The sequence below is a fragment of the Eleginops maclovinus genome, chromosome 18, assembly GCF_036324505.1.
Source record: "Eleginops maclovinus isolate JMC-PN-2008 ecotype Puerto Natales chromosome 18, JC_Emac_rtc_rv5, whole genome shotgun sequence".
In the NCBI taxonomy this organism is placed as follows: Eukaryota; Metazoa; Chordata; class Actinopteri; order Perciformes; family Eleginopidae; genus Eleginops; species Eleginops maclovinus.
The window spans coordinates 15,473,069-15,493,550 of NC_086366.1; the positions used below are offsets into that span (position 1 = coordinate 15,473,069).

The 20,482-nt window shown below is 38.9% G+C and overlaps 3 protein-coding genes across 3 annotated transcripts; 1 reads left to right on the forward strand and 2 right to left on the reverse strand.

The window, feature by feature from the left end:
- Positions 1–710: 710 nt before the first annotated feature.
- si:dkey-4p15.5 (zona pellucida-like domain-containing protein 1) lies at positions 711–4,771 on the reverse strand. The gene is made up of 11 exons (XM_063907429.1): positions 4,758–4,771; positions 4,082–4,197; positions 3,757–3,983; positions 3,343–3,527; positions 3,178–3,250; positions 2,988–3,085; positions 2,825–2,905; positions 2,530–2,701; positions 2,328–2,424; positions 1,453–1,482; positions 711–1,358 (listed from the first exon to the last, which is right to left on the reverse strand). Exons 1-11 carry the CDS (start codon positions 4,769–4,771, stop codon positions 1,225–1,227), a joined length of 1,227 nt encoding a protein of 408 aa, XP_063763499.1. The 3' UTR covers positions 711–1,224.
- A 6,157-nt stretch (positions 4,772–10,928) lies between these two features.
- Positions 10,929–16,022, forward strand: hspa8b (heat shock protein family A (Hsp70) member 8b). The gene is made up of 9 exons (XM_063906209.1): positions 10,929–11,113; positions 12,288–12,497; positions 12,577–12,782; positions 12,922–13,074; positions 13,284–13,839; positions 13,958–14,160; positions 14,243–14,441; positions 14,536–14,768; positions 14,860–16,022. Exons 2-9 carry the CDS (start codon positions 12,293–12,295, stop codon positions 15,043–15,045), a joined length of 1,941 nt encoding a protein of 646 aa, XP_063762279.1. The 5' UTR covers positions 10,929–11,113; positions 12,288–12,292; the 3' UTR covers positions 15,046–16,022.
- Positions 16,023–16,112: 90 nt separating this feature from the next.
- On the reverse strand, positions 16,113–18,263 carry lim2.3 (lens intrinsic membrane protein 2.3). Its single transcript, XM_063906210.1, has 5 exons — positions 18,082–18,263; positions 17,251–17,442; positions 16,614–16,763; positions 16,389–16,523; positions 16,113–16,297 (listed from the first exon to the last, which is right to left on the reverse strand). The coding sequence occupies exons 2-5, from the start codon at positions 17,423–17,425 to the stop codon at positions 16,236–16,238; spliced, it is 522 nt and encodes a 173-aa protein (XP_063762280.1). The 5' UTR covers positions 17,426–17,442; positions 18,082–18,263; the 3' UTR covers positions 16,113–16,235.
- Between the last annotated feature and the right edge of the window lie 2,219 nt (positions 18,264–20,482).

Consider the following 20,482-nt stretch of genomic DNA (forward strand, 5'->3'; position numbering starts at 1 on the left):
CTGGAGAAGACTTTGCGCAGTGGTCTGAATCTCCCCTCATCAATACAAGATCTTGGCGAAAAATGTATGCAACTCTGGACAAAATAAATGTTGTGACATTGCAGAAGTGGAAATGATGCCACAGCGAATGTGTGCCGTAATCAAAGCTAAAGGCAGTCTAACAAATATTAGATTGTGACCTTTTTTTTGTATATGGTCAGGTCCATACACTCAGTGCCACAGATAACACATCCCCGCCAGAAAACACAACAACTTATGAATAATGATGTTGCTTCCACACTGTCGTACTTTTAAATGAGTTCGCTGAGACGTCAACCATATCAACTCAAAAGATGATGATATATCAATGTTCATAACTATCTTCCTCTGCTCCAAAAAGTTTGGTTATTGCAGATTAAAATACATGCGCGATGTTAAGTTACTATAACTGAAATAATAAAGGCTTGAAATGGTTATACAGATTATAACACAATGCTCTGTATTAAATGGAGTGTGAGATTGTATAAAGATTTGTACCCAGTTTATGGTAGAAATGTATAAACCCAGGCCTTTTGTCATTTAAGTTCAAGTTGTATTTTATTGTTGAATATTACCAAACAAATATGTAATAAATCAAGTGAGCTTTTGACACTAATTCAGGCACAGACTGTTGCAGTAAATCAAAGTGATTATTTAATGTTATTCAAAGCCGGCATGTGAGCAGTTTCTCATCTGTTATTTACATTTGTTCCTAGGCAACTCGACTTGTATCTGTCTTTTTCATAATTTGCACCCACTTTTTTTTTCATTCAGTCTGTTTAGTCATAGAGTGAGACAGTGAACATTTTAATGTTTGACAAAGCAGCACTTTTTCCTCAATCTCAATGAAAACGATTCAAACACAAAACATTTCTAACTGATAACAAAAATATGAATTAACCACCATTCTTTAAATACTTCAATATGACTGTGACAACATGATTAAGACTAACATCTACTTATAGTACAGATTCTCCATCCCCATATTCATAAACCATGTGAGTTATTATGATTATCAAGCTAGCCTAGATTACTGTTGACCCCCATGTTATATTGCTGTGAAATTGAGAACAGTAATATGACAGTTTGATATTTCTGATTAATGTTTCTCATAGATTAATATCTGTGTATAACATCCTTGCTTTGTAGATCATGATGTACTAAGCTGGCTTTTTGGCAGGGAGGACTCTGCTCCATCAGAGTTTGTTACTGGATGATTGGTTTTCTCTGTCTGATGTACAATGCAAAGTAAACAGCCATGGCAACAATGAGAATAGTCAGGACGACAATGCAGACAATAACAGCCACCACAGGACTGCTGTAACTCTCAGCTGGTGTACCTATGTAAGCAAGAAATAAATAAGGCGTTATAGCATCATATAGTTTTATACTTAATAATAGTGAAAAAAAACCAAGAAGAAACAAGATTCTTACCGTAAGAAGCTGAGAAAGTTTGAGCTTCTCCTAAAAATGTAATCAAAATCAATCAATAATTGAGAGGGTTCACTTTTTACAACACGATTAAATTAATAATTACATTTCTATGGAAATTGGATTATACTTTTTCTTGTGACCTGGTGGAACTAAAACCACTACGATGTATGTATCCTAAATATGAAGCTAGTGCCAGTAGCCTGTTTGCATAAAGAGTGGAAACAGCTTGTTATGCTCTGTCCAAAGTTTAAAAAAATCCACCCACCTGCACAACCGAAGCTAAGAAATTATAATACTAACATCTTATCTTCTTCTCTTCAAATTTAGATTTTTCTTCGTTATGTTAAGCTAACCAGCTGTTCGCACGCAGATATAGATAACTCTTGGCAAGAAAGTGAAGTGGCATATTTCCTAAAAGGTCAAAGTATTCCTAATGTTGTATGGCGCACCATAGTTTGTGGGCGCTGTATGCAATGTAAGCTTAGTTTCAGACATCATTAATTTAGTTTTCTTCGCCCTATTTACGGCGCCCCCCCATGGATGGATGGATCCGTCCCTGACTTTAACAAGTAGTTTTTGTGCTCCTACCTTACTAAATCTTGATCATAATGAAATGTTTTTAGTAGTTACTTTACCTCATTTTTGTTAACATTATTTGAAGGCATGAAGATAACCTGCTGATAGTGGGTGTTCAGAAAGTGCTTTTATGTCTAGTTTTTTTTATGTCTCTTTTTTTGTTTAAAAAAGTTTCACTTGTACAATTTGCACACATTGTGGGTATATACCTAACCATTTCTATCTTTTCTTCACAAAGGAAATAGTTATTGTGATTAGATAAATGAATATATCTGTTCAATTTTGCCTTAAAAACTCACCACTGATTTGTTTTCCCACTACAATGGCAGGCGAGGTGACGGTAGCATTGGCCAACACTTCCTGGACTGCTCTCTGCATCCGGGTTTTTGTACAGTCCTGTTCAACATAAATATAGACAATAAAAACTCCAATGTGAAATTAACCACTGTAGTACCTATTTATCTTTTAAAAAGGTCCTTTTAAAGGAAATCTGCTACTTACAGGCAACAATCCGCTGCATGCCGACGCCTCACAGAGCCTGGTGACACAGTGCAGGTAGAAAGTGGAAACTGTCTTGTTTTTATGCTCCACAAATCTGAAGGCCTCAAAGGAGAAGTGTGCTTCCTGGGACTCTCCATTGAGCTCCACCTTAGTTTGTTCGTCACGTTGACACCTTGGAGGAAAAGAAACAGGTAATGTGACTGCACATGGGGAAGTCACATAGCTGGATTGGACTAGAGTGTGAAAGGACGAGGTTTTATACTGTGGTAACTTGCAAACTTGTATCAAGACTCACCCAACAAAAAGATCATAATAGGTGTTCTGCATGGGATATGGATTTGTTGTTGCATAGCATCTGTCTAGCATGACGTTGAACCTGTGAGGACAGACAGGTGTTTTTTAATGATCTTTTCTTGATGTAACACAACATTTACTTTAAACTGCAACATCATGAATACCTGTCTGTTAGATTGTTTGCTTTAACTGCAACATAAATCTTGGTCTTCAGATTTAGTCCTGTTTGCGGGATACTCATCATATCTAGGTAATTTTGATCCTGTTCCACAGAAAAATTAAAACAAAATGCAAGACATCACAACATTTCAAATAATATTCTCTGTCCATTCTTAAAGGTAGAGTAGGTCTTACTTTGTAGAGCTGCATACTCAGTGTGCTGATGAAACTACCATTGTTGTCTTTTATGGCAAGACTCGAACCTGATCTGTATTAAATAAAAAGAAACTTAAGTTCATCAAAATGTCTCTCAGTGCTTATTTCACATGCACTGTTCAGTGCTACTCATGACATACTCACACGCTCAGTTGGGTGTTGTTCAGGAGATACTGCATCGGGTAGTAGCAGGAGAACTTGTATAGGATCTGCGGGAGATAGGTGATCATACCTGCAGAGGGGTCTACTGAGTTTATAGTGCCGGAGATGTTGACATACTGGACTTTGGAGAAGTCAGAAAACTCTCCAGTTCCAACCTGATCGATTATCTGTTGAAAAAATGTATTTCACAGAAATCAGTGTCTGATTCATTCTTTGATGCATGAGTGACCAATGCTTGAGTTTTATATAACGTTATACAAATAAAAAACGTTTACGATATGGTACTAAAATCTTTGGTGTTGAAAGTGTTATAGCATTAGATCTTCCAATACATCTGAGGGACAAAGTTAATGTGTTTGCGTGCAACAAAGTTATTGAAGGTATGGTAAAGCATACCTTAAAGTTATTGTTGCAGGATAAAACTGAACTTTCGTTCATTGGGAATCTGAATTTTAAGACCGGTGGGGTCACGCTCCAGTCGGCAGTCCCGTAACACTCAGGTGTGTCTATCTGATTATTGAGGACCATCAGAGACTCATTGTAAAGTGCTTGGTACACTGGACAAATGTAGATGCTCAGGTCCATAAACTGAGTGCCGCATACCACAGTGATGTCCGTGTTTTCTGAGGGATTTTTTTGAAAAAGGTAGAAGTAAATCAAACTACAATGGAGTAATGAAAATATCAGAAGTTTGTGACTATATGTAAAATAAGCCACAAACCTGGAGGTCTGTTTGTTTCGCTAAGAGCACAGTCTTCTGGTACCTGGGCATCGGTCCTCATAAAGAGGCTTAGCTGGCACACAAGGATGATGAGCCTCATTGTTCTGAGTGTGGACCTGTAAGAAAACAGCAAAACAATGGGAACTGAGGCATTCACCATTTTCTTTCAACCTTACTGTACACTAGGGAAAACCTTATAAAGGCAATATAATTATTTCAGGCCATTATGCAACATACATCACTCAAACGAAAACATTTAAAAAAGAAACAAATACTTTAACCAGCACTATCATGATATATGCAATGTTATAGAAAAAAGTTGCTTGACATAAAGTTACTCATGTCTTTCCATTTGGTGACTCAGGAAAACACTAATTCACGATACAACAAACTATCATGCATTTTGCCTTTTAATCAAATCAGAAATAAACTTCCATTATGGATCACATGGTGACCTCTCAAATGAAGTTGCATGTCAGGTTTGATTTAAGGACCTAAATGAATGCATTAAAGATAATTGTAGATTAGTCTATGTTTTTGATATAGTAAGACAATTAAAACAAAGTTTTTTTAAAGTATCATATTCATTAAAGTAGTCTATTTGATGCAAAGCATTATAAAGACATAAAACCTATGACACCAGAAAATCTGTGGTTATGTTATCGCAGGCACTCACCGGTAAGTCTTCATTTTCTCTCTTGATATCAGCTCCCAGAGCTCTGCATTTATACTGTCACCCCCACAGGGACGTGTGAGGGAGCATCTCACACAATAGTGTAACATGAGTCGGGCATTTAACATATTCCTTTTTTTTGAATATTTTAAATGCATTTTGAATTTGAATAACAATACATCTAAAATAAGATTGTTGAAGATTTAACTTCAATTGATTGTAACATGCAGCTTTTATGTCACATTTATTTGAGATGTGACTAATATATCTGATAAGTTACAAGACAACTTTAGTTTACCAATAGTTTGCTTTGAATAAAGTATTTTGTGTTTGATAGCAGGGGCCAGATTTATTCTGAATTATTTCCCATTATGCCACATTAACAGAATCAGCTTTATATTCCCACATCTGGTCTGGCATAAAATGCAACTTGGTGGTAAGTCTAGGTTGATGCAGATAATGATGCTGTACAATAGAAAAACACTTCGTTGCTGTGTTGGGTATGAGCAGGCAGAGCATTGCATAAAACCATAAGAAACCATAACATATACATAACAGCAGTGCTTTATTTTTCATAGGATAATAAAAGAGCAGGGTCAGTGATCTGATCACAAGGTGTTCTCTTCAGAGATCTTATGATGTGATAAAAGTCTCATTATTGTTCTACAGTATAAGTTTTGTAATGGATCAGTTTTTGTTATGGCCTCAGGCTGTGAACTGTATATAGAAAACGTCAGTACTGTTTTGTACAGTCTGCGAATAAAAGACACACCTATCTGAGAGAAATCCAAAGTCTTTTGTGGGGCATCACAACACCAAAAAGACTCCTGAGTAACTCGGGTCCCCAAAGAACAGCACCACAATACACCATGAGGGTAGAGCCTGAAAAAGGTGCTTGTTGTATTACTTTAGACGTATCCAATGTCAAATGCCAGTTTTAATCTCTCCTTTGTTGTCCAAATACGTTTTTGTCTGCAAGACATGCCATCAGTGTGAGGGCAACTTTAAAACGTGGGCCCATAAGCAGCACATGTGTTCATAGAGAATAATGACATTAACCTGGTACAAGGGCTGTGGGGAACATAGGTCAGGAGTATTTATCAAAAACTAAAATATTTCGTAAAAAGGGAGCGAATACAGTGTGTGAGTGCTAAAGGTTTGTTTGGATGTAAAGATCCCACAAATATAGTTCTTTAAAAAATCCTAATCTGAATCTTTAACTCTTTCTGTAATAAATTCTTATATCAAAGAAATTGATATTGGCCTCAAACATTCAGTATCCACTGTAACTAGCTCAAAAGGGCCACATATGAAAATATATCAGAGGACAATAAGAGAAAGACAGCTGTTGTATGGAAACTCTAAATGGCAGTGTGTAAAGACTGAAAGGGCTATGATCAATATGTCTTAATAATAATAAAATGAATCACTTAATTGTACGTAAGGTTTGTTTCACCGAAACCCTGAAGTTGTGTCTTTACTTAATGGGGCGAAGCCTGCAAGCTACTTCGGGCAGTCAACTCAAGCATCAATGATACATTCATACATACAGTGCCCTCCAGAAGTATTGGCACCCTTTTGGTAAAAATGAGCAAAAAAAGTTGAAAGAAAAGGCCTTATGTTTCCTCATTATATTTCATTCAAATAATTAACTAAAATCTAACCTTTTTACTGAAGTAAAATTATTTACAAAATAATAATAAAGTTGATTTAAAATATTTTTCTCCAGAACATGTGTGCCACAATTATTGGCACTCCTTCATTTAATATTCTGTGCAGCCTCCTTTAGCCAGGATTACAGCTCTGAGTCTCCTCCTGTAATGCCTGATGAGGTTGGTGAACACATGGCACGGGATCTGAGACCATTCTTCCATACAGAATGCCTCCAGATCCTTCGAATTCCGAGGTTGACACTTGTGGACTCTCCTCTGCAGCTCCTCCCACACATTTTCAATGGTATTTAGGTCTGGGGACTGTGATGGCCATGGCAAAGTCTTTATTCTGTGGTCAGTAAACCATTTTTGAGCAGATTTCGAGGTACACTTCGGATCGTTGTCCTGCTGGAAGGTCCAACCATGACCCATCTTAAGCTTCTGAGCAGAGGCTCTTAGGTTTTCATTTAATATCTGCTGGTATTTGATAGAGTCCACGATACTATGTATCCTAACAAGATGTCCAGGGCATTTGGAAGAAAAACAGCCCAACAACATCAAAGATCCACCGCCATACTTCACAGTGGGTATGAGGTTCTTTTCTGTATGGCTTTCTTTCTGTCTCCGCCAAACCCACCTTTGACGTTTGTGGTCAAAAAGCTCTATTTTGGTCTCATCTGACCATATAAACCTGTCTCATTCAAAGTCCCAGTTACGTTTGGCAAACTGTGGACGTTTTAGTTTGTTGGTAATTGAAAGCAATGTTTTTTTCCTGGCAACCCTCCCAAACAACTTGTGCTGATGTAGGTGGCGTCTGATGGTCGTTTTGGAGACTTTCTGCCCCCAAGACTCAACTGTCCTCTGCAATTCTCCAGTTGTGATCCTTGGAGATACTTTTGCCAGTTGAACCATCCTCCTCACAGTGTGTGGGGTCAATGTACACACACGTCCTCTTCCAGGCTGATTCTTAACATCTCCTGTTGCTTGATGCTTCTTAATTATTGCCCTGATAGTGGAAATGGGCATTTCAACTGTTATGAGATTTTCTTATATCCGTTTCCTAATTTGTGCAACTCAACATCTTTGTTGTTGAGCTGGTCTTTCCCATAGTGATGAATGATAAAGGGAATTTTGGCCTGTGTCACCTCATATTTATACCCCAGTGAACCAGGAAGTCATGGTTGACCTCTTAAGAGTTCCTAATCATGGAAATATACTTCAGTTAGATCTTAATCAAATGATTTTCATGGGGTGCCGATAATTGTGGCAAACGGAGAGAAATGTTTATTTAAAGTCAACATTTTATTTTATTTTAATACTTTTACTTCAGTGAAAAGGTTAGATTTTAGTTTATATTTTGAATGAAATATTACGAGGAAAACAATAAAGACAGTTTTTGCATCTAGTTTTGCTTTTTTTACTAAAAGGGTGCCAATAATTCTGGAGGGCACTGTAGTGATTTAATCTGCTGTCTATTTAAGCTGCCAGATCTGCCTCCCTCTGCATCACTAATGCTGCTTCTGCTGCTACTTCCACGTTGCTGCTGCTTGCCTGCCCCACCACCACCCTAGCATCCAGCCCAGCATCCACCTGTATGGTCAGGTGGATAGTTACAGTATCTAATCATCGAGCATAGATGCCAAACTCAAACTATATGCTGCTACTAATAAACATATCAAAGAAACACATGAGTTGTCTGACTGAACTGCTTTTCCTGGACAACCATAAAGTGAAAAAGGGGATCACGCTTTAGACTTGTGACAGTAAATGCCATGTGGTGTAAGTCCACTAAAGAGAGTCTTAAAGAGCAATTGATTTAAGCCTTATATTATCCCAGGGCAAGCTTTTCGTTTCATTTGTACCACCATGTATAATTTGTGCAACATATTTAAATCTATCTTATTGTAACATATTTTTCCCCTTCCTTTCCTTCTTTTTGTATTGCAAACAGGGTAAAAATTAACCAGAAAGTATTACATTGTATGGTTTAACCTTGCAATAGATTGACTTTCAACAGCAGCTATTGTGTACTGTACACTGAGTCACACTATCAAACACACGCAACATCTGAGCAGTATCATAACTTGTTTTGACATTAATATAGGTGGAGCCCTTTTTTTAAACTCACATCAGGACACAACTCTTTCATTTCCTGTACTGTTAATGGTAAACCAATCCCTGGGTTGTGAAAATCTGCGACCCACTTGCAGTTATTTATTTGGGATCCACCCTCATCTCAGTATTCATTCTCACATGAATATTTGGTGTTGCACTACACATCTGTATTTTTAGAGGTATTAGACTACACTCAGTGTCCTGTAACTTTATGAGATGTAACCTAGCACTTAAAAGTGCGGTTGACCGTTTCCGTCATCTTTGTTATCTTTATTGTTATTGTATTTGTGCACGAGCGGAAATAATTATACCGTTTCTCTTCATTTTGGTTGTGGATGAAATAAAACACCTAATGCATTCAAAACCTTTGTTATTGTTGAGATGTCCTTTGTTTGAAGACCGAGAGTTGGTCTGAAGTAGACCAGGAAGCTTCTAGTTAAAGTTTTACAGTATATTAAATGTCCCCTATTATGCTTTTCCGTTATAACCCGTCCTTTCCTGTGTTATGTAGCTTTTTCTGCACGTAAACGGTCTGCAAAGTCACAAACCCTCAAAGTACACCCTGTAGCGAGTAAAACTCTAAAGTAGAACATATGTGTATGCTGCCCTCCAACGCCTCTTTTTCTTCCGGGGGCTATTGACGTGACTAAATCTGGAGACCAATCTGCAAGTTGGCACGCCATTTAGTGTTGGAAGGCTGACATGTCAAGGGGTAACTTTGACCTGAAATGTGAGGGGAAATGTCATGTTTGCCTTACCGAACGCAGTACCACGAAAAAGTCAGTGGTTGAAATTTATTTTTAACACTGTTCCTTCAACGGTTCGAAGTACTGTCCTGTGTGCCCGGCATTTCACGGAGGACAGCTTCAAAAACCCTGCGCAGGTTGATGCCGATATGCAAAGCGTGCAGTACTGAAAGAAGAGGCTGTTCCTACTTTGTTTCAGTTCTATCATTACATCTGAAATGTAAGAGCGATACAAAATAAAAACTTTCCACTGTGAAACAGCCTGCTCCAGTCTACTTTGGGACGGTGGATCAGGTCCATCACGTTGGTCTGTGTCATTTTCAGGATCGGACTCCGGTGCAAACATCGCTGAGCTGCCATCATTGTAACACATACACTGATGCTCAGCTGTAACGGGAAGGCTAGGAAAGCACTCTGTTAGACAGGGGCGGAGCCTCTCAGGTTCTTGACCAATCAGAACAGAGTGGGTGATCTGACCAATCAGAGCACACTGGGCTCATATGGAGAGGGGGGCATTCAGTCTATGCTCTGAATAGAGTTGAGTGAGATAGTATACAGAGATGGTGTATGAGAAAACTGATGTGATTTTTGAACATTGAACAATGTAAATCTATTATAGTTCACCTCAACAATGGAATTATGTATCAGTAAAAAGGGCCACAATGTGGGACCTTTAATGCAATAGTATTGTAGGTTTACAAGGGAACACAGTTGTGATCTTAACATAGTGTTTTATATTCCCACTCATATTTGGTCTTCTTCCATTGGCGACGTCGGCGGGGGCGGGTCCATAAACGCATTCTGTTTGGTCTTCTTCTGCTGTCGCTCGCTTATGACGTAGTCATAACGCATCTCTGATGATATTTTATTATACAGCTCTTCTGAGGTTTGTTGGTCATTAAACACATAATACATAGTAGTAATGCAGCGTCAATGAGTGAGAGTTGGAAGCAGTGTGTTAAGTATGTAACTCCACGCGTCATTCTCCCTCTACTCATACGATATCATATCAGCTACATGCTACCGTGAGGCTAAAACAATAACATCCGGTGCGACCAGAAGTACAAAATCCGGTCCTTCGGGAAACAGTGAATTAGCTCCTTTAATGTTCCGTCAAAATATATAATAATTAACAGTATTTAATAATTGTTTTCATAATTCAAAAGAACAACCCCTTTCAGACTTCTTTGTATATGAAGTTATTTATGATCACGTTTACTGATTAATATTTAAGCAGCATTTTAATCATGTTGTTGGTGCTGGTGATGCTGATTGTAACTAAATGAGAAGAAGTTGGGTTGTGTGAGATAATAAAAGGTGGGTGCACTAATACCACTAACCATTACAATACTCTGAAATGAGCAAATGTGCATAAAATATGGCCCACATTGATTTAAAGCGATTTAAGTAGGTTACTTTGAATCTAATACCTATAGGTCTACTATTCCTTTGAATGCATTCTTTGTAATTTAGATTTTCTCAACCGTGTTATTGCTAACATTTTAATCGAGTAAATGGTCTGAGAACTTCTTCCAATAGTGTTCTCAGCCAGTGACTAACATTTACCATAGCCTACAATCTCGATAACGAACGAAAAACTGTAGAAATGTGCCAACAATATTTGGACCAGTTTCAGACGCAGTGATTTGATGCAGGATGATTGGCCAGCATCGCTCCTCCCGTGTTCTAGAGAGTTCTGAGAGGGAGTGCAGTGGAGGAGGCGCGGCCGCTCACACTTACTGACAGCGGGGAGAAACAGACTAACACACCGAGCGTCACTCAGGGCGAAGCCAGCCTTCAGTACAGCTTTGAAAAATAAATTATAAAAAGGAAGACTGATTTTAAGGTGAGTATGAGTATTTACTGTAGTTACTTTTCTGCAAAGAGACGTTACATTAGAATATGAACTACGATTGATGGTTGCGCCAACTTTTCTAATGGTATTGTGCATGATATTATCACAAGAACATGCAGAATGTGGCTGACAACAGGTACTTTCATGTTACTAACACGCTCTTGCAATTTGGTTAGGAAAGTACTCGATGAGAGATGCACGTCACTTGCATAAGAGGTTATGTAATGGCTGAAATTGTTTGCAAGTTATGAAGAAGTGAAAGGAAAGGTCCAGAAAGTTGCCAGGCTCCTGCAATGTGGAGTGGCACGCCCTACAGTACTGCTGTTTATAGCAAAGCTAATGATGCAGCACAGACGATTTTATACAGACTATGAGTACAGTGTATCCTACTTAAACCCCTCTCTTTCTCAGGTTATGTCACCATATTTCTTTCATAACCCCTTTGCCGAAATACCACATTTACCATTAACACTATTGTGGGAAACTACTGTACAGCATTTGCTACAGGAGTAATTTCATAATTACCTTACCTCGAACATGAGCTTGAAATGTAGTCATTCGTTTCTCTGTGCAAATAAAAAATGCAAGATGTTGCTTACTGAAGACGCTCTTGCTATATTGAGAGGATTTCAGGACTGCAGTGACCCAGATAAAATCAGGTGATTAAAATAATACATAAATAAAATGCCAAAACCTGTAACTGATTATGACAGTAGTAGCAGACTCATTTGATGAACTAATCTATTATAAGAAATTCTATCATGTGGGCTCTCCTGTATAGGCAAAGTTTGGCATTATTTTCTTGACATGAACAATGAATTGATGACCAAAATAGGCTAGTAGTTGAATAATTTCACTTGAACAAGTACCATTTTAGCATGAGGATGAAACTAAAGCCCATTTCCTCCCTGTTGTCTGTTGTTGCCATAATAAAAGAAGCTGTTAATAGGCTGTCAAATGTAGAAGGCTTAAAAAACAGGTGTTCGGGTCATTTGCCTCCCTGAAAGAGTGTTTCCACTTCTGTTTGAGCTGCTCACATTCTAATAATAGTCTCATTAAACCATACAAAGGTTCATCATGGTGGAAAGCCACAGTAATATCATCTGTCTTATGCCCAGATTGGCATTTTTGTGCCCATGTCTAATACGCAGCAAATCATTTTCAGGAACCATGTCCAAGGGACCAGCAGTCGGCATTGATCTTGGCACTACCTACTCCTGTGTGGGAGTGTTTCAGCATGGCAAAGTTGAAATCATTGCCAATGATCAGGGAAACAGGACCACACCCAGTTATGTTGCTTTCACTGACACTGAGAGGCTGATTGGGGATGCAGCCAAGAATCAGGTGGCCCTGAACCCAAACAACACAGTGTTCGGTATGAAACATTTTCTTTAAATAAGTATGATACGTTCAATTACTTTCCTCTCTTTACTTAATTGTTTATTGTCCTACAGATGCAAAGCGTCTTATTGGACGTCGGTTTGATGACAGCGTGGTCCAATCAGACATGAAACATTGGCCTTTTACTGTCATTGATGATGCTACACGCCCCAAAGTGAAGGTGGATTACAAGGGCGAGACCAAAACCTTCTACCCAGAGGAGATCTCCTCCATGGTGCTCATTAAAATGAAGGAGATTGCAGAAGCGTACCTCGGGAAGGTACAAATTGAATACATCTAAGAAAAACTAGACTAGGGATCTGCAAGCTCTAATCGAAGTTAACATGATATTATCTCTACTTTTAATACTGAGAATGTCTTACTTGTGTCTTAATAACCGTAACTTCTTCTTCTTGCAGACTGTATCAAATGCAGTAGTAACTGTGCCTGCCTACTTCAATGACTCGCAGCGCCAGGCCACCAAAGATGCAGGGACCATTTCTGGGCTTAACGTCCTGCGTATCATCAACGAGCCGACTGCCGCTGCTATTGCTTACGGCCTGGACAAAAAGGTGAAATAATCCTAAAGCTAAGCTTTCTATAAGAAACAATTTTATGTAAATGCAGGCATTTCATGTTAAATACACCACAAATTATTGCTTTGTGGCTTTGAAGTAAATAGTGGAGTTCACATCAATTATTGAAATCTATTTAAGTAATATACACTTTGAATATGAGGTTTTGAAATATGTAATTACAATAAAATAATCTCAAACTACAGGTCGGATCTGAGAGAAACGTCCTCATCTTTGACCTGGGTGGTGGCACATTTGACGTCTCCATCTTGACTATTGAAGATGGTATCTTTGAGGTGAAGTCCACTGCAGGTGACACCCATTTGGGTGGGGAAGACTTTGATAACCGCATGGTCAACCACTTCATCTCCGAGTTCAAACGCAAGTACAAGAAAGACATCAGCGACAACAAGAGGGCGGTGCGTCGCCTGCGCACTGCATGTGAGCGGGCCAAGCGAACTCTGTCATCCAGCACTCAGGCCAGCATTGAAATCGATTCTCTGTACGAGGGAGTTGATTTCTATACCTCAATCACCCGGGCCCGGTTTGAGGAGCTCAACGCAGACCTGTTTCGAGGAACCCTGGAGCCTGTGGAAAAGGCTCTCCGAGACGCCAAGATGGACAAAGCTCAAATCCACGACATTGTCCTTGTGGGAGGTTCCACTCGTATTCCCAAAATCCAAAAGCTGCTGCAGGACTTTTTCAACGGAAAGGAACTCAATAAGAGCATCAACCCTGACGAAGCAGTGGCCTATGGTGCAGGTAAAACCCCTTTATGCCCTTACATTCAGTTGTTAATAAAAACGAATTCCTGTCAAAGAGATTGAACATAAAATTAGCTGCAAATGTAAAAATCCAAATCCATTCTTTTATTTTGCAGCTGTGCAGGCAGCCATCCTGTCAGGGGACAAATCGGAGAACGTGCAGGACCTGCTGCTACTGGATGTGACCCCTCTGTCTCTGGGAATCGAGACCGCTGGAGGAGTCATGACTGTTCTCATCAAGAGGAACACCACTATCCCAACCAAGCAGACCCAGACCTTTACCACCTATTCAGACAATCAGCCTGGTGTGCTCATTCAGGTGTGACCACAGTAATTAGCCAAAAAGAAAAGGTATATATTATATAAGAGAATCTCTCATCATTAAACCGTTACATTAACAGGTGTTTGAAGGGGAAAGGGCCATGACCAAAGACAACAACCTCTTGGGGAAATTTGAGCTGATTGGAATCCCTCCTGCACCCCGAGGGGTTCCTCAGATTGAGGTAACTTTTGATATCGACGCCAACGGCATCATGAACGTGTCCGCGGCAGACAAGAGCACCGGGAAGGAAAACAAGATCACAATCACTAACGATAAAGGTAACATGAAGAAGAATTTCGACGCTGTATCTCAACTGTGACATTTTTACGTACCATATTCATTTTGTTTTCATTTACAAAAAAATACTTTCAGGTCGCTTGAGCAAGGAGGACATTGAGCGTATGGTTCAGGAAGCAGAGAACTACAAGGCTGAGGACGACGTCCAGCGAGAGAAGGTGATTGCTAAGAATGGTCTGGAGTCTTACGCCTTCAATATGAAGTCCACTGTGGAGGACGAGAAGCTGAAGGACAAGATCAGTGATGAGGACAAAAAGAAGATTGTAGACAAGTGTAACGAAGTCATCAGCTGGCTGGATAGAAACCAGGTACGGATGAAATATGTTTGATGGTTGTCAACTTTGGCAAAAAGAAATTGTGCTAGAATCAGATTGATTATCAATTTCCCTTCTTTCTCAGACTGCAGAAAAAGATGAGTTTGAGCATCAGCAGAAGGAGCTGGAGAAGCTGTGTAACCCCGTCATGACCAAGCTGTACCAGAATACAGGGGGTGTGCCTGGAGGGATGCCAGGGGGCTTCCCCGGCTCTGGTGGTGCTCCGGGAGGGGGAGCATCCTCCGGCCCCACTATTGAGGAGGTCGACTAAACTAAAGCTTCACAAACATGCATGAGCTTTTCTCTTTACTATTTACAGGTTGGTGTGAGTGGCGGTAAGATCTCAGTTTTCTAAATTGTTATATTCAGATAAATGTACCACGCAACTTTGGGTTTGTTTTGTTCCATTTTGTACACCAGGCTTAAGTAAACACTTCTGCTGGGTTTGTTCTAGGTTCTTTTTTAGCGGATGCAGATCTTCCAGTTGAACCAATTATTTGTATCGTCACAGTGTTTTTTTTTTATTGAGTTGCTTGTACGGTTGCAGTACATTACAAAGTGGGACTAAATAAAACATTTTTTTGAAATTGAAATAATAAGCATCTCATTCAAAACATAAATTATAAAAGCTTCTATGACATCCCATTCTGACGGATTATGTGTGTAATAGTATATATCTGCTTAACACCTAATATTAAGTAAAGTGTATAATGTGGAGTTCAGGTAAAGTAATTTTAAAGTTGCTTATACCTGAACTCTACATCATACAATCCAGGGCTGCAGTTGATCGAATATTATTTCTGATCATGATTCTGGCTCCCCACAATACAATGAACATTGACAGCGATATTGTCAAAAATGCATTCACCTGCTCATTGTAAACTCCACTGCATATCAAATCAAGTGATTCCTAAACTATCGGCCACCAGGGGGCGATCATCGAGATGTTCGGGCTTCACTTTTCAAGAGTCATCACTTTGCTGTGGAGGCATGTAGAAACTGATTGTTTCAACTGCAGTTGAGAATGGTAAAAAAATGAAATACAAAATGAGGGAAATGCAGTGAACAGGAATGTAGCAAAACATGGAAGTAAAAGCAGATTTCTGTGAAATAAAACCTATTTGTCCCAATTTACATTTATCTAACTACCCACTTTTGGTTAATAGTCCCTCTTTTGGGAGGAGGTTACCACTGTGAAACTGTCACTGCTTTGGTTATAAACCACAAAATAAATTTGCTAAAAATGGATGTAGCTGCTTCACCTCAAATGATGGTATATCATTGTGTACCCCTGCATAAAGTTTTATTAATTTAGAGAGACAATACATTCAACAAATGCCTTTTTTTCCTAATTTTATTTTGCTTATTCATGAATATTCAGGAAGAATTCATGTTGAGTTGGTTCCTCTTGGCCATACATTATAGACCAGTGCTTTTGTGTGTGTTGAAGTAATTGGCAGGTCAGCGCGAGTTAGAGTTTCTTGGGCATTCGTGCATCCGGTAGGCACACATGTAGAAGATACCTAAAAGAGAATAACCAGATCATCAAACATCATACATAACCATGATGCACACATATGTGCTTTATCTGAGTTGATGTGGAAGGATGCATACCTGAGAAGAAAGTGAGCACCACTGCCACCCAGCCCATTATATAGGACCAGGAGAACCGCCAGCTGCCATAGCGTTTACCATAGTAGTTCACTGTCACTCCTGTGTAGACAGCCATGGCCAGCAACACAAAGAAGCCTGCACAACAGATACAATCATCAGGTTTAACTGATAAAGGTCTCCCTTACAAAAGAGAGGCTTGCCTGTTACTCCGGCAGAAGAGCTTACAGGAGATGAAGAAGAGAATGCCGGCTGCAAATGTCTTGTCAAACCCATCAAAGGAAGAGTAGTGGATGAAGGCCATGACGCCGATAACAATGCCAATGAAACAAGCCAGCAGGGAAAGAATCATGAAGGCCCGGGTGGCATCCCAGTACGCTGTGGGTGAGAAATGAGAAGAGAGTCTGAATGATAACATTTAAAAGTGTGGGTGTGTTACTCACATAATCCATGTCATTCATAGTGTGGGAATGTTAAATGTTCAATCATGCTTTAATATTTTTCAAATAGTTATTCATCCAATCATTTTTATGACAGATTACTGAAAATTATTTTATTTTCCCCAGCATATATTAAATATATCAAGGTACAAACTATTTCTTAAAAGTCACAAAAATGTCTACTTTTAACTAGCTATCTCTCAGTACATCACCTGTACCAAAAGAAACATCTGCTTTTTTTTTACATGACTACCTTGTATTTGAGGATTTACATTTGGCATATTTTACCAAACAACCCAACAAAGCTCAGAAAAAAAGTAACGCGTTGATCAGGGTTCGTGTGGAATTGAGAGTTGACAGACTTGTTGTCAGCAAACTAATAAATATAAATGAGGATGCGCCTGTGCAAATGCAGAGAGTCTTACCAATGCTGTCTGTGTGAGCCATGCATTTCCCTGGCACACAGTACCGCCACAGGCCCTGGTGCATGTAATTGCTGGAGTGACGGTACTGCATCCAGTAGTCGGTTGCTGTGGAGACGATGAGGAGTATGTTCCCGACTCCGGCACAGAACAACCCACCTCCCATGAAGCTGTACATCCTGCCAAAAACACTGACTGACACACAGAGAACAGCAGAGCAGGTCAGACTTTCCCAATTAGAGCAGGCAGTTCCTGTTACAGAGCATTGGGATACACTCAAAATGAATAAAACAATAGATAAAATAAATACAGTAGGGTGCCACCATAAAAAATGCGGGATCTTGACATATCTGATTATAGTAACAGTACTCAATGACACTGAGAGGAAATCTACACAGTGAACATGCGGCCAACTCACCCTGACAATAAATTAACCTCCAACACTGTCAGGCTCAGCGGTGGGTCCAAATAGATTTTTTTTAGAAACAGAAATGTATTTTTAAATCAGGACGACCGGGTTCTTAATATACTTTACATATCATTCTGCACCATAAGGTGAAATGAATAAAATGATGGCCACCACAGGAAGAATACTTTCTTTATAATCTGATTTTAACGCATTCATAATATCATGGCATTTCAATCATTCATAAAAATAAGGGTTCCTGCCCCACAGTTAAAAAGCTACTGAAATGGGTACTCATTTGAGGGAAATGTAGAGTTCAGAAGGTTAACTAACAATTGATAAATATGATAAAGAAAGATAAGACAAATAATGAATCTATTAGAACATATACACTATTTCACACAATATGTTTTATATTGATGGCCTACCTTTATCTTCTTCCCTCAGAAAAAGTCAGAGATTCCAATATTTCGGGTGGTCAAAGCACAGAGGAGCCCAATATTGCGCACAGCAGGCAGGAAGTTTTGTTTGTGCGTAGGAAACCAAGCGAACAAACGTGTGATGGTACAATGGAGCATGCTGAGCCACAACCAATCACAGAGGATGAGTTTTGTGTTTTAGGGAATTTGCTGAAAATACAAAACTGTTAAAGCGCTGTGCACATCTGAGTAATACTGATGACACAGAGCTTTTAATTCAAAGTGCTGCACAACCACACAGCAAACTCATGGCCTGCAATAGGCTTAACCAGTAGCCATTGCTGGACAATCTTATTTAACAGAGATGTTTTGAAATGTAAAAACTAAACACATGTTAAATTATGTTTCAGCTTATATGTTGAGGGAAAATCATTGTCTAATATGGTGATGGAATTATCATTAAATATTCAAGTCCTTTCTGCCTTTAAATACAATTCCAAATTATTGTAATTCAAGTAGGGTGTTAATTTATATTAAATCAATACTTTTTAAAATAAGTAAATATAAACGATGAAGATACTAAAGCAACAAGACTCATTATGTGTGCTTTTAATGTATTTTCCTCCCGCACAATAAAGGCTGAAATACACACTTAAAGTTTATTCATTAATATTTAGACTTTAGACATATTTAGTAGTTCCCCAGCGCTTAGTTGGCGAGGCCAGACCAGGGTCAGTTTATATTAAATTCTAGATGGAAAACTGCTCAGACATTCATAAAAAACATGTGTCACTGAACCTAAACACAGCTGCATTAATCCAGAGGAGAAAATGCGTACATATTACTTTTAGCAGCAAATAATATGATGATCTGGATCGTGGACTTCTCATAACATCTGTGCTAACATCTGCTTTTTACAGTATGAATAAATCTGCTGCTAAAAGAGTTGTTTTTCATAGCATCATTTAGAGAGTAATGAGTTGGAAGATATTTCTAGGTGAGAAATCATTCACTTTATTCCATGGTGTTCTCGTTTTAAATGGAAGAGAGGGTCACAGATGATACATCAGGAGTTTGACATGATATGTTGTTTAAGATGGAAACAGTAGTGGGGCAACAAGTGCAACATCCCCAGGTTACAATTTCACACTTATGCCATTTCACATTTCCCTCAAAGTTAAACGGTTTTAGCCGACTGGGTGCATACCGTTTTTCCTCAATGTACTGTTACTGCTCAATCCCATTTTCGTGCTGTCTGGGTATAGCCGCGGGCCAAAATGAACATCTGCTGAGCAAACTCATTCTACCACAATCCACACAATGGGTAATCTTCTCAGAAAGATGCTTGGGATCCTGACAAAAAAAATAAATAAAAATGCACGTCACTATGTATATTGAGTTTAGATAAGCTATCTGCTAAGACTGGTGCATGTTAATTAAATGATATTATGATAGTGGCTTAAACTCCTAGAATAGCACAGTGCTCTCCATTATACTTAGTTAGTTGGAAGCTTTAGACCGCTGTTCAAAAAATGTATATCAGTCAATGGCAAATTAAGGATGTTCTACTTGAATATATAAAACATGTGTTTGTCCTGCATGACATTACATGTCACATGACAAGTGCAAATGTCTCCTGGTTCTTCCTGATGTTTATTGTGTATTGATGTGTGACACCTACCCGCTCCTGATTATGCTTCTTTTTTAATTTTACTTAACCTCCAATGTTTCAGGGGAGGCCCAGTGATTGGATTTGAGTTATTAGATAAAATAAGATCAGAGATAGAGTGTAAGATATATATAAAAAAAAAATCAAGGCATTTGGTGTTATCTGAAGTAATGTGAAACAGCAATATTAGGCTTATGTTTGCCCAATTTTTGAGTACCTTTCTGATCAAATAACACAATACAAATAAAATAAACAAAACCAAGCAAGTAAACTGAGAGGGCGCAACTTTTCCAAAGCTTTGTCGGAGAAGAGCATAGACTTTTAAAACCCCTCCTCTAGAGATTTTACTGATGACCAGCAAAATACATCACATGGTGCCATGGCAAACACAGTCCCCCTGCGCGTCTCGGTTATGACCAACAGATGGGGCTATTTATCCGGTTTTGCAGCAAAGAGTAAATCCTGAGTTGGATTTCCATATTGTTGTCAATACGGATTAGCAATTGACTTGCCTTTCCATAAGGATAATGACACCAACACCTCCTGGTGAGTTTTTTTTTTATCTCACATACAGGTTGGATACTGATGAACACCTGTAGAGTCGGTGTAGGGTTACAACACTAAGGATAATCTCCTGCTGGCATGTCGGCTTCCGCTAATAATTTGTTGTCATCATGGAAGTGTTAATGACATTTAGGCTTGCGTTCTTTAATTTAAATTCTACTAATGTCTTCAATAGTT

What these genes read in the sequence shown, in the direction of transcription:
- si:dkey-4p15.5 (XM_063907429.1), bottom strand. An exon ending in CCTGCAACAATAACTTTAAG is followed by an intron (nt 3,528 to 3,756) that starts GTATGCTTTACC and finishes TTTTTTCAACAG; the next exon opens with ATAATCGATCAGGTTGGAAC. An exon ending in AGTGGGAAAACAAATCAGTG is followed by an intron (nt 1,483 to 2,327) that starts GTGAGTTTTTAA and finishes TTACATTTTTAG; the next exon opens with GAGAAGCTCAAACTTTCTCA.
- hspa8b (XM_063906209.1), top strand. Translation starts at nt 12,293, where the DNA reads ATGTCCAAGGGACCAGCAGTCGGCATTGATCTTGGCACTACCTACTCC. An exon ending in CTTACGGCCTGGACAAAAAG is followed by an intron (nt 13,075 to 13,283) that starts GTGAAATAATCC and finishes CTCAAACTACAG; the next exon opens with GTCGGATCTGAGAGAAACGT. An exon ending in GCTGGCTGGATAGAAACCAG is followed by an intron (nt 14,769 to 14,859) that starts GTACGGATGAAA and finishes CTTCTTTCTCAG; the next exon opens with ACTGCAGAAAAAGATGAGTT.
- lim2.3 (XM_063906210.1), bottom strand. Translation starts at nt 17,425, where the DNA reads ATGTACAGCTTCATGGGAGGTGGGTTGTTCTGTGCCGGAGTCGGGAAC. An exon ending in GGCTCACACAGACAGCATTG is followed by an intron (nt 16,764 to 17,250) that starts GTAAGACTCTCT and finishes TCTCACCCACAG; the next exon opens with CGTACTGGGATGCCACCCGG. An exon ending in CATTCTCTTCTTCATCTCCT is followed by an intron (nt 16,524 to 16,613) that starts GTAAGCTCTTCT and finishes TCTGTTGTGCAG; the next exon opens with GCTTCTTTGTGTTGCTGGCC.